Source organism: Rhipicephalus microplus, chromosome X, assembly GCF_043290135.1.
Source record: "Rhipicephalus microplus isolate Deutch F79 chromosome X, USDA_Rmic, whole genome shotgun sequence".
NCBI classification, from domain to species: Eukaryota; Metazoa; Arthropoda; class Arachnida; order Ixodida; family Ixodidae; genus Rhipicephalus; species Rhipicephalus microplus.
Genome location: NC_134710.1, coordinates 217,385,532 through 217,400,260, shown reverse-complemented (window position 1 = coordinate 217,400,260; position 14,729 = coordinate 217,385,532). Strand labels below are relative to the sequence as shown.

Genomic DNA, 14,729 nt, shown 5'->3' with positions numbered 1-14,729 from the left:
CTGTAAATCACATGGCGTTATGCAGCCGACTTGGGAGCTTTTTGTAAAAGTACACGACATTTGTTTAAATATATATGTATTCCGAGATTGTCACACTTTATATTAGTTTTTTAGAAGGTTTTTAACACTCGTCCATTTACGTTCAATAATACATTGATGTGCTTTCGAAGCAAGACGGCACGCTCGTCTCACAGGCTTTATGAGCGCAAGAAGGGCCAGGCCCGTGCGTGGTAAGACGAAGCCACGTCAGGCGATGATCAGAAACACAACATTCGTGCAGAACGGTTTCCCGTGTTCATATGCAGTTTGGTGAAATTCACACATTTCGATAAAGGATGACATAAATAACTGATGCGACACCCCCAGTTACTCATCGAGCTGCTCCAGCACAAACAACCCACCGCACAAGTCGTGGCCGTTGCACGTGCTCACGTCCAAGAAGCATCGAAATGTTTTCCACAAGTCCACGCGAATGCCACCAGTGCCACGCCCCACGCGTGTACGTAAGCTGACCAGAGCGCAAGCCGCTCCACAGTGTCCACGGTATGACCAGAAGTGATGTCCTTCATAAGAGATGGTAGAGCACGAGGGAAGCAAAAAAATAAAATAAAAGGTCAAAAAGATAACGAGGGAGAAGAATGCCACGCGTGAGTCTAGCCGTGAACAGTCGATCGCAAAACGAGTCTTCCGCGAGAAGGTGGTCAAAGCGTATGCCGTGTTGCTTGGACAAAGTGAAATGAAATCTTGTGGCAGACGCCACTGGGCATAACTACGTTCCCTCTCGCATCCAAACTGGGTTTAGAGATTGAAATGACGCAGTGACACCGTGACCGTACAACCGAACACTGTCTCGCATAGCTCCATTGCCATGCTTCGAGTTGGGGCCCCGCTCGATTGCGTCAGTGTCCCACAGCGAGCGTCTTGATGTAGTCGATGACGGTTTTGTCGTAGAGTATGCTCATGTGTTCCACGTTGTCGAGAGTCTTCTCGTAGACGGCTTGTCTCTGGCCACTCTGGAAGCGCAAACAGCCCCGCAGGCTGCGAATGTTCACGGTGCCGTCACCGTCGCCGAACACGACCTCGGGCTGAATGTCCGGAAAACCAGGCTTGTGGTACTCGATCCTGCACATGCGTGAATTGCAGTGTCACAATCGGCGACCCTAGGCTCATAAGTCTTATTATATACGAACCGCGTCTAACTCTTACCGTTATATGGGTGACATTACCGAGACGACGTACTTCAAAGAAGCTCTGCGGTTGTATCGCCAGTCGTAAGATCTATTTCAGGATCAGCTGAGCTTTTTTGACATGAGTTCAGTGGTTTTAAATAACGCTGATGTTTTGAGAAAATATACTACGGCCGTGAACGCTCGTATGCTGCAATTAAAGGAGGCTGTGTAAGTTATCAACGCAACAAACGTCTGCTATTCAAAACGCAAAGTCACTTTTTTCAAAAAATCTCAGTGCTCTCTGTCTTCATCCAGAAATGTTCCCTGCACACTAAGAAAGTATACTTCTTTCAAAAATACAATACCAATCAGCCCATGTAGCCAATCTTTTTCAGAAGTCAGTTCTATTCAAACTGACTAAAAACTACGCGAGATTTGGCAGTAAACAGTCATCTTCAAATTCCTTTCATTACATGTTTTCACTCCAACCACTTACATTATACAGTACACAGTGATTTTCATTAGATGCTTTAACAGAGAAGCTGCTCAAGGCAACCGCAATTTGTGCGGCCTATCACGTGTGCGTCACTGAAACTGTTTGCATCCCACTACTCCCCACCGGTTCACTATAAAATGAAGTTAGGAGAGAATGGCACCCCCGAATAGATGGAAGGCTTACGACGGCCTGCCCTCAGATCTAAGAGTTGCGAACACTTGATTTCAGCGCGAGTCTCTGGAGTTTGGACATCTGTGTCATGTCTGCCTGTCTCGTTTAACTGAGACCTCTCTGCGCAGAGAATCACCGCAAAAAGAACGTAACATCACCTATAGCTACAGCCTATAGCAACGGCCTAAAATTAATCTTGAAACAACCTGCATCACCCATAGCTGAGGCCACGAAACAAGCTAAAAGAAACCAGATTAGTCCTCACAACCGTCGAGTTTCGATATGTCAAGCCTGGCGCGGCTTAGTGCAAGATTCACCAGGTTTCTCTCTTTCTCTCTCTCCCCTGAATTTAAAATTTATAGAAATATTAGGCTTTGAGTCATGATGATCACCGAAGTATTAATAATCATTAATTTGAAAGTTCAATAAGACGATCTTAATTTGTCACACTCATTTCTTAACTTCATATTCAGTTGGATTTATATAGCGTATACCGCTAAGGCATGTTGCGAGCTGCCTCACAGCTTGATTGACGGCGACCGAGAGTACGTGAGACCAGCTGGGAGAGAGACTACGAAACCTTTCGAGCCTGCTCGAGAGACCAGATTTATTCGTGGTCAGAGCTTTATGTCCCGAGTCCAGTTCGCCTAAATGTTGCCGCGGTATTTCCTGGGTATCCGACACACATGAAACAACCTTTGGTCAGCTGTGACAGTTGTAGAGGACTCGTACTATTCTGTAAATGCTTACTTTTCCGCTCATACACCTACTTTTACCAAAAACGGATATTGGCAGAACAAAGTGCAGTGGCGCAAGAGCCAGAATAAAATTTTGAGGAATTTTTTGAGGAGCGAAATGTTACTTTTGCCAGCACTAAATTCCCAATTTGGTGCAGCTTACGAGGAAAAACACATTCATTGCTTATCACGAAAGACCAAATTTGGAGCAGTATGAAAAAGAAGACTTGCATTAAAAAATGTGTACAAACCATTCAACATCGCCTAAATCATGCAGAGTAAACGTGACTGCTATTACAATAAAAGTAGTATTTCAACCACCCCACTGAACAAACAAAGAGAAAGTGGACATTAGTATATGCCGCGCCTGCCAAATCCTTTCACAGACCCTAGAGAATTTAAATGTGGATCTGCCAAGCTAGCAACCTTGAAATTCAGAAGATTCGTAAAACCGAGGAGGGGGGGGGGGGCGAAAAAAATTGGTGCACAGTTTTATTAACAACAGTTGTTGGTTTTAACGTCTCAAACCACCATGTGGTTATGAGAAATGCCGTATATAGTGGAAGGCTCCGGAAACTTCGACCACCCGTGGTTCTTTGACATTCACCTAAATCTAAGCACACGGGCCTCAAGCACTTTTCTTTCCAACGATAATGTGGCCGCCCCAGCCGAGATTCAATTCCACAGCTGGTGGGTCAGCAGCACCTGGTCCACAGTTTTGCTTGTTTTTTTTAGGGCTGCAGGAAAGTCATACACAGATCCAAGTATTTGCCAGTAACTTTTTTAGACGTCAGCGATCATACTAGTTCTGACAGTTACGCGGCCTATACAAACATCAGCAATTGAAAAAAATGTGTTAAGACGCGCCTTGTGCAAACTCCTTTGAAATCATAATACGCTTTTCCGCAGGAATCTTGCGGCAAAGGAGGCTTAAGCTGCATTCTGCGTGGATTAAATCGGGGCCAACAAATTCTTTTAACAAGTACAGCCCCTCCCCCTTTTTTTTCGTCATTTCACGGTGGGACGATGATAGTTATAGCGCGAGAACAAAACGACGACACAGAGAGAAGAAGGAAACGAAAGACACGGTGGGGTTAGGTTTATAGGTATAACTTCTCGGCTCGCTTGAGGACGCATTCAAGCACATAAAGCAACAACGACGCACGCTAGTAGGCACAGCGATGGCACCGTATATCTATCGCCGGGACGACGCAACCTCAAGACCGAAAAATGTTTTATGACCGTTGCTACAGCGACCAGCATGGTCGCCAGAAAAGCCTGCGCTTGGAGCATGTCGAGTTTGTTCTCGCGCGGAAAACCCGACATGCGCTACCAGCTTCCCTTTCTAATATGCCATGGCTACGTTTGCCGACTAGATTATTAATATTTTCGGGAAATCATAGGTAGCTACGGCAACACATTTTCGTCTTCAAATTTCGTCGTCCCCCCGATAGGTTTTCGCTGCATTTAGCGGACCAATGGGCGCGCGGCGTTGTTACTATATGGTTTATCAGGTTTTTATAGTGTCCCGATACCTTGGTTTAGGGTTAGGGTCTGCGCGCTTGGACCGACTGATGACGCGAACTGCAGACGGCCAGCGAGGCCTCCATTTCTCGCGGAAGTTAGCGCGACTGGAAAAAAATTGAGGCTAGTCGGGCATTTTGGCGCAGCGCGGCGCAATTTGTGAAAATTTCGTGGTTGCTTGATGCGAAAATGCAGAATTTTATAAAATCGGCGCCATTGGCACAGCTGTTGCACCCCTAAAATTAACTAATTTACTGAGTACGTACTTTCGCTTCCCTTAAGTAATTCAATTGGACATTAGACATTTCTAGCTTGCAGTCTGCTATGTGTTATGACTTCTTATGCAGCAGGCTTTTCGAGCTTTCAGGCAATTTGTTAACTGGCAAACCTATTCTTCAGAACTATTCTAATAAATATATATCTCTAATAACTATATTCTAGGTAACTTTGTATGTTCTGGTATAGACTTAATTCGCAATAATATTTATGAAGGCTTCATTCGCGAAATCTTGATACGGTTCTATTCCGTTAAAGTCCTATTTTCGGAGCTTTATATTTATCTCTCCCGTTTATTTTCCACCTATGTTTATTACTGACAATAATTCGGAATATCTGATTCTTCAATTGTTCCATTCAATCATTTCCCTCTTTTAGTATTATCAAAAGTTTCACTTAGCCTAAACATCTCCCTGCAGCTCATTTCAGCGTGTCATACCTCTCAATGGTGCTGACGTTTCGGCCGTGCAAACAATGGATCTCGACGCCTGGCGCCGTGGTGTCGAGCATGAACGACCTCGTGTCCTTATACATTTCGTAACCATCCGTGAAGCCGATGTCCTTGAAGAAGGCTTCGTAGTCTGCCAAGCCGTAACTCCGGTTCAGCGTCTTCACCAAAACCTCAGATTCGTTCCAGTAAAGATGGTTGGGCATCATGTAGGCCAAGCTGGGTGTGGACCGCTGCTCGGGTCGCACCGACAGTGGGTTGATCACCACCACGCCCAGATTCTCACCTGCGCATCGAGAACACCGCTGTAGCCGACGTCCCTGAGTGCTTAATCCTTTACGTGAGAAAGTGGCATGGTCAAAACTTCATACGTTGTGAGTGTGTGTAGCGAAGTCTGTTATAGAGTGATTTGCTACTCTAATAAAGTGTTCTTTCCACGGCACAAAACAGTCGCCAGTGATACAACATTCTCGCAACTGATAACACAGCTTTCACAGTACTAGCCGAATACAAGTTTGTATATGCCTTTTACGCGCAGACACAACACAAAAAAAACTACCCGTCATTCGATAGGCGGATGGTAGGGTGCCTGTTTCTCTGTGTCTCTATATATATCTATCTATCTATCTATCTATCTATCTATCTATCTATCTATCTATCTATCTATCTATCTATATATATATATATATATATATATATATATATATATATATATATATATATATATATGTGTGTGTGTGTGTGTGTGTGTGTGTGTGTGTGTGTGTGTGTGTAGAGAGAGAGAGAGAAACTGGCACCCGGCCCCTCCCGAAATATGAAAAACGGTTTATGCCCTCTTCGCTGTGGAAGGTGAACGTAGTGGGTCACAATAAACACTGTACATACAAAAAATGTACATAAATACAAAAAATATGTTTTATACAATATCTGAACACATACGAAGGCAGAACGAACACGCGCCTCTTTTTGTGCCGTTCGTTTACCATCGCCACAAAGGCACGTGGCTTTCAATTGTCAGTGATACTATTTTTAAGTAATGACCTCAACAAGTGGTGTCGGGCAGCTCTCGGAATCGCTGAAAGTATTCAAAATCATAGCTTCCAATTTCATAATGAATAATGAATTGCCACATATTGTGTCATCACGTCGTGCGACGAGCTACATTGTAATAGAACTGCTTAGTCACTGACCCGGGCTGCCGAGTGCAGTGAAGTGCGCAACGGTATTCGAAGAAATGCTCATTATGCCCCCACACGGTTGTTATCCTGTATTTTGAACACAGTCTAGACATTACAGAAGCTTACCTTCAAGGAACATAAAGCTAAATATGAAAGTACAATTTCTTTAAAATGAATAGTCGACGTCGTGATTTCTTGCCTGCCTAGTGTCCCTACTCGAGCTTCGCTGTATACATATACCAGTTACTTCTGTTGGCCTTGAATATGACCGTACAGCAGCTACGAAAGTAGAGAAACAAACGTTTCGAGACTCACCAGAGGCATAGGCCTTGAGCGCCTTCACAGCACCGCCCCATGCCCCTCCGAGGGTCACCATCGCCCGAACATATTTGTCTTTCCAGGGCTGAGGTTGACGGCTAAAAAAGTAGCGTAGGTTTGGGCATCCCATACTATGGCATACCATGATAACAGACATGTTCCCGTTGCTGGAGTACGAATCCTCTATGAGCGCGTGCAGTTGCTTGAAGTAGCCATCCAATTCATCTGGGAAATATAAAAAGGAGAAAGTTTGTAGTTCAGCGCTGCAAGTGAGGCGACAGTACTTCAGACGCCAGCATCCTGTTGGAACAAACGAATTAAATTTAAATGAATGAGTGAAGGAAACGTGAATGAAGGCACGTCGCAGTAAAATCTAGTCAGAAAAAGCAGCAGGTGGTTTAAGATGTGCAAGTTGGCATCTTATTCTTTGCGCGCTCTGTGTGATGCCTATCTCTTTTTTAAACCGTAAATATCGTCTGTATCACGTATCACTATACTATAGACCATACTATATATGTATCTGCTAAATCACCTATTGATACCGTCAACATTTTTTCTTCGCTAGCTATCCCTTCTTTCTGTATACGTTCTGAAACTTGAGCACCCGAATCACGCGCCTCTAAACAAGCGCCGTGCAACCAATATACGTATATACACACATGTTTAAAGCAAGCTTGCGTGGGCCCTTGGGTAATCTTTCATGTTGAGGACTACCACCACACCAACGTTGGGCTCCAGCAAAAGCCTGGCCCGACGGACAACTACGCTTGTTGACCGCGGTCCGGCAAAAATTGGCCGGGAGGCCTGAGCAAGGCCTTACCTAAGGTTTGCAGATTGGCCACGAACGTCTCAATAAATCTAATGTCTCATCCGGCCAAGGAATCAGGCTGCCTTTAACTAGTAATAATCACCACCTGTGTTGCACGGCTTTCCTCTTTTGACCCCACACGCCCGGTGCACATGTCGCTAGTGGCGTGACACGGCAGCATCGCAACGAACGTAAGATGCGCGGGAATTTTAAGAAAGGAAGCGCAGACAAGTAAGAAAACGACTATTATTGTGAGACAGAAAAGCGCTCCAAAAGGTGCGACTTTTTTTTGTCACTTGAAAATCGGCGTTTATTGCTAATATAGTTAGGCGCGTGCTATAGTTGTAGTTTACAATTGACAACATGGTAAATAGTGAGCGTCGTCTTCTGCACAATGGTCGAACTATGAAGTTTGGTTGCAAAACAAGATTTACGGCTGCTGTCGGGCATAAGTGATCGCTTTACGGCCAGCTGACTTGTGCATACTGGGGCCTGGAGATGCGTGCTCTTCACCTGCCGCTTCTTTTTCTCTCTCTCTCTCTCTCTCTCTCTCTCTCTCTCTCTCTCTCTCTCTCTCTCTCTCTATTACACACACACACACACACACACACACACACACCCACACACACACACACACACACACACACACACACACACACAGCGTTTTTGTTCCTATCAAATAACAAGACATCCCGATAAGCATCTTTGGTTGCAGAATGCCTTTATAATAATACGTTTATGCACATGAACGAACAGGAATTGAGGATATGTGCACGTAGCCCCGCCGCGGTGGTCTAGTGGCTAAGGTACTCGGCTGCTGACCCGCAGGGCGCGGGTTCGAATCCCGGCTGCGGCGGCTGCATTTCCGATGGAGGCGGAAATGTTGTAGGCCCGTGTACTCAGATTTGGGTGCAGGTTAAAGAACCCCAGGTGGTCGAAATTTCCGGAGCCCTCCACTACGGCGTCTCTCATAATCAAATGGTGGTTTTGGGACGTTAAACCTCACAAATCAATCAATCAATATGTGCACGTAGCACCATCTCTCGTTGATTGATATGTGGGGTTTAACGTCCTAAAACCACCATATGATTATGAGAAACGCCGTAGTGGAGGGCTCCGGAAATTTCGACCACCTGGGGTTCTTTAACGTGCGCCCAAATCTGAGTACACGGGCCTACAACATTTCCGCCTCCATCGGAAATGCAGCCGCCGCAGCCGGGATTTGAACCCGCGACCTGCGGGTCAGTAGCCGAGTACCTTAGCCACTAGACCACCGCGGCGGGGCACCATCTCTCGTTGGCAACAGCGGTTACCTGGCGTAACTGAATGGGAAGTAGGCGAAAAAAATATATCTGACAGAAAAGGCTAGTTACCAAAACTGACTTTGAGTATATGCAGCAGAAACCAACTGGAACATTCTAGTGAGGTTGCAGTGTCACGCTACAAACAACGTAGCTTCCAAGAGTATTTATTATTTACAGTGGGGCCAATTCATTTTCGATGGGCGTTGTGCAAGTCTCCTGGGAAGCCAGAGGCTTTGCAGTGTGATACTGCAATTTTACCAGAATGCTCCAGTGGGGCTCTGCCACATATAACCAGAGGTCGTCTTTGATGGCTAACTTTTTTTTCGTCAGATGTGCTTTTCTTTTGCCTACTTTCTATTCACTTACGGTTGGACACCATTGCTGCCACCGAAAGATGCTGCCATACACAGATGTCCCCAAATCCTAGTAATGCTTCTGCGCGAGCAGAATACTTGCCTCAATTATTCATTGCATTATCGGCAATTACAGGTAAAGTTCGACCGACAAGTGAACAGTGTGAGAAACGCCCAGAAATTCACGGTGCGTTGGTCCATTATTCCTACACGCTTCAACACATAGTTCCTTGAAAAGCGGCTTTACGTCAGTGGCAAGTTTGATTGCTATTCAGCAACAGCAAGCACATATTGCTTCAACAGAGAAATTTGTCAACATCATGTTTCAGAATAAATGACTACCTCAGGTGCACTTCCTAACAGTTAGTACCTCTCGAACATTCTAGTAGTTATCTATATACTCCATAGAATTCTACGTCAATGGTTACAAATCTAGTAATAAATAACGTCACACTGGCACTCCAGAGTTCCATTTTGATTCCGTAAGGCTCTTCGTAGTATAAATAAACATCTCCAATTTACTTACGGATTGAGGCTACCTATGGTATGCCGGTGATACTACGCAAGATCATACCACAGCACTGACGACTCTGAAGGCTGCACCCAGTACTTCAGGATTTTCCAACGTACACACGCAGCGTTGTTATGTAAACTGTACGTGACTCCTATCAAATGTATGCTTGAACCATGCCAAGGTGTCCCGAAAGTGAGCCTGCTTGCTATTACAACAACCTTAGATAAAACTAATATCAAAAACCGCCAGGGCTGCATGGAACGCGTAGCGCAGTCACAGTGAAAGAAAGCTGAAAGAGCGGTCTTCCAGAGCATTTTTAAACACTTTTGGTAACTCCTGCAAGCACACTTGCAGGGTAGCCACTACGCCAATAATTATAATTTTTGTGTATCCGGGAGGAAATCACACTGCCACCCTTCGTCGTTCTTAAGGGAAGCGTGGTACCCACTACGCACTACCTGCTATGCTACGCGAGGAATTTCGCGAGGTGTCCATGTTATCATTAGGACACATGCACGTTTATCAATTGTCACTTTATTCGAAGCAGCGTCATATGTGAAATAAGCATTCATACCTGGTCGTGTAGTGGTTTGGAAGCTCTTGGCATATCAGCCTTTCACTTTACTTCTAAACGCAAAAACTAAAATGAAATTACTGTAAGTCACCAGACGCTATAGCCAGAACAGCTGATTTTTCGTTGATATTTTAACGACGGGGGGGGGGGGAGAATTTATTTTTACTCGGCAAGTAAAATGTTTCCTCGCCAATTTCATATTAATTTTATGGTACTATGCCTTTATATGCCTGCTCGTGCATTGAGTGAAATATTTTATGAGCACAGGTCTCTGCTTGCAGCTTTTGTAGGGTAACCAACTGGATGTCCTCCTGGTCAACCTCTCTGCTTTCTCTCTTAGTCTGCTTCCTTTCTTGCGAACTAACATGTTTATATAATTCTCACGTATGCAGTAGCACGCATCTAGGGGCTGCTTCAGTCATTTCTTGTATGTATTATAAAACAGGTGGTCCTTTAGAGAGCACGTATGGCCAGCTAATACAACGGTCAAAATGTTTGATTTGTCATTAAACGTTAACTCGAAACTTGAAGTCGACTTATTGCAGTCTTTGTCACCATGCATTTCCGGACTGTGAGAAGTAAACAAACGTGGAACAAGCAGTTCAGCTGTTTTCGTTTGACCACTATGTCAGTGAGGCGTCGGGCACACTTTTTAAGCATAACCGATTATAATTCAAATCAAGGTCAATGATAGCCATCATAAATTGTAAGCCAGAGATTCAAACGAATAAGCGTAACATTTAGGTTATTTAGTGATGAATCGCAGTTCAAGATACGACGGTAAACATATTTGTGCGTCTGTGCAGACACGTAAGTACCAGTCTTTATGAATTTACCTTCTTTCGGCTTCGAGTTGATGAGCCTCAAAAGGCTTGTTCTGTAGGCGAACACTGCAAAAGACAAAGCCACCGTTCCCAGCGCTTCACGTGTACAACTTGTTGCGCTTGACCTGGTCACGGTTCAGAACGCTCCGAACGAAACAGCAGGTTTAATAACAGCTGATTGATGGATGGGCATAAGCTGGGACACCTGTCGATCAATCACGTCGCATGTTCATGTTCGAGAACAGCTGGGCATAAGCTGGGACACCTGTCGACCAATCAAGTCGCGTGCTCATGTTCAAGAACAGCTGGGCATACGCTGGGACACCTTTCGACCAATCAAGTCGCGTGCTCACGTTCGAGAACAGCTGGGCATAAGTTGGGACACCTGTCGACCAATCACGTCGCGTGCTCAAGTTCGATGACAGCTGGTTGACATATGGGCATAAACAAACACCAGTCAACCAGGCATGTGGCATACTTGCATTCGCGATCACTGCTTCGCACTGGTGGAGCAACTCGCAATGCCTGGACAAACCGATGTTCGAGAAGAGTACGCTCACGATCTGCAGCTCGCCGAGTAGCCACCGAGGAATAGAGCATACCGATCAGCTCCCTGGTTGGATTGCGGCTCAGCCGGTCATTGCGAAGCTTCATATGACATGGGTTGCAGCTCAGCCAGTGATCACACGCCGAATCAGGAAGTGGGATTGCAAGACGCCGGACTTGCACAGCTTCGCGAACTTGAAGCACCAATGTCCCATGAACTTCAGTCGGTCGAAGAGCCGAAACGAGAGCCTGTGCTGAATTCTCGACAGCACATGAAACAGTGGACCTTGCAGACAAGCCAAAGCCAATCATCCTGGACTGACTTCGCGAAGACCGAAGTTCATGACCCACGGGAATTGGTTGCATGCGGAGAGCTCCGCGAGGTGGAGGCAGACATTGACCGAGCTGCCCGTCACCCAACAATGGCTCGGAATGCTCCAACTGTAGTTGTTGAAGAAGAGCTGGCTTACCGACATGCACAGGCCAGAAAAACAGCGGGCCAGGTACGCTGTACATTTGCACTGGCGGCCACCTCGTGTCTCCATCTTGTAAATCGTTATTGTGACGTGGCCATCGCTGCAGGTGCATCGACACTGGTCGTTGAACTTGACCGCGTCCACGGTGTATGCGACGAAAGGTGAAATCACTGCTATGGGGCCGAGTCGGAGATGCAATCACGCCTTGCACGACTGTTGCAAGGGTCACAGGCCACCAAACTAGACGAAATCTCTTGAAGTTACGGCGATCAGACCTATCCCTTAATATCTGCGTGTCACTAGCAGTGCAAGGAAGTGAGCGTGCCAGCGCCCGTGGGCGTTGCGTGTGCACCACGCGCCTTTTTCTTCTTTATTTTGAACAGTACCATCGTATATTATATTATTATTTTGCATAAAACTTCACGAACTAATATTAAAAGAGAGATATCTGAAGAGGTCCCCTTGCACCCCGTAAATATGCTGCACGTCGTAAATATAGGCACGTCGTATACTATAGTTGGGGACTCAGAGACGGTGCAAGAATATTTAAAGGCGAAGCAACTTAAAGCCTAGGCTTGTCCAATGTGCATTTTTCGTTGTCTGACACCCCCTACGTTATGGCGATGACAAATAAGCGCTTTAGCATATGCAAGGTATTCGATGATGATAACGCTGCCATCACAACCCAGCACAGCAAGCTACCCACTATACCCCATGTTTACGAAGATGACGCTGATGACAATTGAAAATAGGCGTGTTTTAGCTTACACATTTCCTTTCTGTTGAAGAAATTATCGTTTCCATGTTACAGTCTCTCAATCGCATCTTCCACGAACTGTGCGTAATTGATTGGTTTGATTGATTGATTTGATTGATATGTGGGGTTTAACGTCCCAAAACCACCATATGATTATGAGAGACGCCGTAGTGGAGGGCTCCGGAAATTTTGACCACCTTGGGTTCTTTAACGTGCGCCCAAATCTGAGCACACGGGCCTACAACGTTTCCGCCTCCATTGTTAACGCAGCCGCCGCAGCCGGGATTTGATCCCGCGACATGCGGGTCAGCAGCCGAGTACCTTAGCTACTAGGCCACCGCGGCGGGGCCACGAACTGTGCGTTCTAGCATACAAGCTTAAAGAACGCGAATATATCTGGACCACGTGAATTCGATTGTACCGGCGGTACAATACAAGTGTAGCAGAATGCTTTTTACTGTGGCTTATTCGAAATACTTCGTACAGGTAGAATCAGGTGCCTCGCCAAGACAACATGTAAAGCCAACATGGAGCCTTCAACACATCAGGAAAATTTCAACTTCATGAAATTCAGAGCCAAACAGTTTCTTTGGTCACGGGATGCGCCAAGGGCCGTTCCAGACGCAGAAGAACGCTAGAACGAAGATGAAAAGCGAAGTAGCGGTGACGCCGACAACCAAGTTCCAGGAGAGGGCACAAATATCCCACTTCTCACAATGAACACCTCTGCGTTGACCCATCATTTTCAAAGCTTCTGACGAAGATACAGCGTCGCTTTGGAGTTATAATTATTATTATTATTGCTGCTACTGTAGCAAATGTTACTTTGCAATAAGACATGATTCAAGGAATGATAATTATATTAAGTATCTGAATACACATATACATAATTGCGTGCACCAACATCCGCGCAGATTATCAGTAACATGAGCGACTTTAGAAGCTAATCAAGTTTAATCACAGTGCACGTACTTGGGGCTTTCCTGAAGTCATAGGGAGCACCCCGAACGTCAATCCCACGTTGATAGCCGAGGGCTACGAGTGCCTCCACAATTCTTGTGAAGTATGCCGCTGCAAAAAAAAAATGTAACACGCAGTCAGGTACCCACTCAACATTTTCAATCAAGTCATCTAACGAGAAACGAGATGGGCTTGTCTGTTCAACAATCGAAAGAATAAAAGCAGTTTCAAGTGCAACAACTCTGCGATGTGAGCGAAAAGTCAGATTACTATGTACACTCGAATCGATTAGTACAACTTCACAACATTTAATACTGAGGCATCTGACAAAGTTTTCAGTAGATTTTCTTTTGCCGTGTAGTACGTCATTTTCACACAAAGGTGTAGAAATGTTCTACCATTGGTCACTAGAACCGCAACTGTTCTGTCCAACTTTTTTTTTAAGATTTCCCTCTCGACGTTTATCACAACAAAAGCATGGGCTAAAGCTGCACGAAAGAGGCATACGCGAAGGGAAGGTGCTTTACACGTACAGCGCTGACAGCTTTACTTTACTGCACATTTTTAGTGGCATAAGCTCACCCGGCTGCTGTACGTGCCTAACGTCTTGGCGTTGTCCATGTCTCTCGGGCTTATTTGCCGTTTCCTGCAGTTAAAGGGCACTCATAACTAGCACTAAGTCACTTTACATTGGGCAATTATACCTGCAAACCATTGTAACAGTTACTTTTTTGGTAACAGGTATATTAGCTGTCAAACATTACCTCCACTCCTATTTTCGCGCCGATACCTCATGGTTGATTCGTCAGTAGTGGGACGTCATAGATTTCATATCCTTTATTTTGCGTGTTCTTTTTTCAGAGATTTCCGTAACCAGACCTATTTCGTTTTCGAGTCTATGAATCATGTATTGTCGCTGATAAACAGTTAATCAGGCCCTAACAAGCGCCTCTGAAATGTGGGTCTTCATGGCAAGCTGCAGTGCGGCAACCTCATGGCAGTGTTGCTGTGGTCTTTCCTTTCCGCGCGCTTTGAGGTTCACCAACTATCTTCTCGTGCAAAGTGTGGTGTCTCTGGTATTGTAGAGGGGCAATGTGCTACTACAAGTGAAACAGCTTTCCTTTTAGAGTTCATTTAGATCTACCGACTATCGGCACCAAATGAAACCCGAACAGTGGTAAGCATACAAATGGTATAGTGAGCACCGTCCAGTCATCAACATCGACAGGCGCGCAGCGCATTTTTCTAGCAGCACGGTGCATGTCCGTCATATTCCGTGGTAATGATTATTTGATT

At 45.4% G+C, this 14,729-nt stretch overlaps 1 protein-coding gene across 1 annotated transcript in view; it reads right to left on the bottom strand.

Annotated features, from left to right (window-relative positions):
- Positions 1-445: 445 nt before the first annotated feature.
- LOC119187463 (lysosomal phospholipase A and acyltransferase) overlaps positions 446-14,729 on the bottom strand; it is a 38,423-nt gene continuing 24,139 nt past the window's right edge. Inside the window, exons 4-7 of the mRNA XM_037435572.2 lie at positions 13,446-13,544; positions 6,315-6,542; positions 4,813-5,107; positions 446-1,122 (exon numbers count right to left, since the gene is read on the bottom strand). Of these exons, the coding sequence (XP_037291469.2) occupies positions 900-1,122; positions 4,813-5,107; positions 6,315-6,542; positions 13,446-13,544 (845 nt within the window). The 3' untranslated portion in view covers positions 446-899. The remainder of the gene's footprint in view (positions 1,123-4,812; positions 5,108-6,314; positions 6,543-13,445; positions 13,545-14,729) is intronic.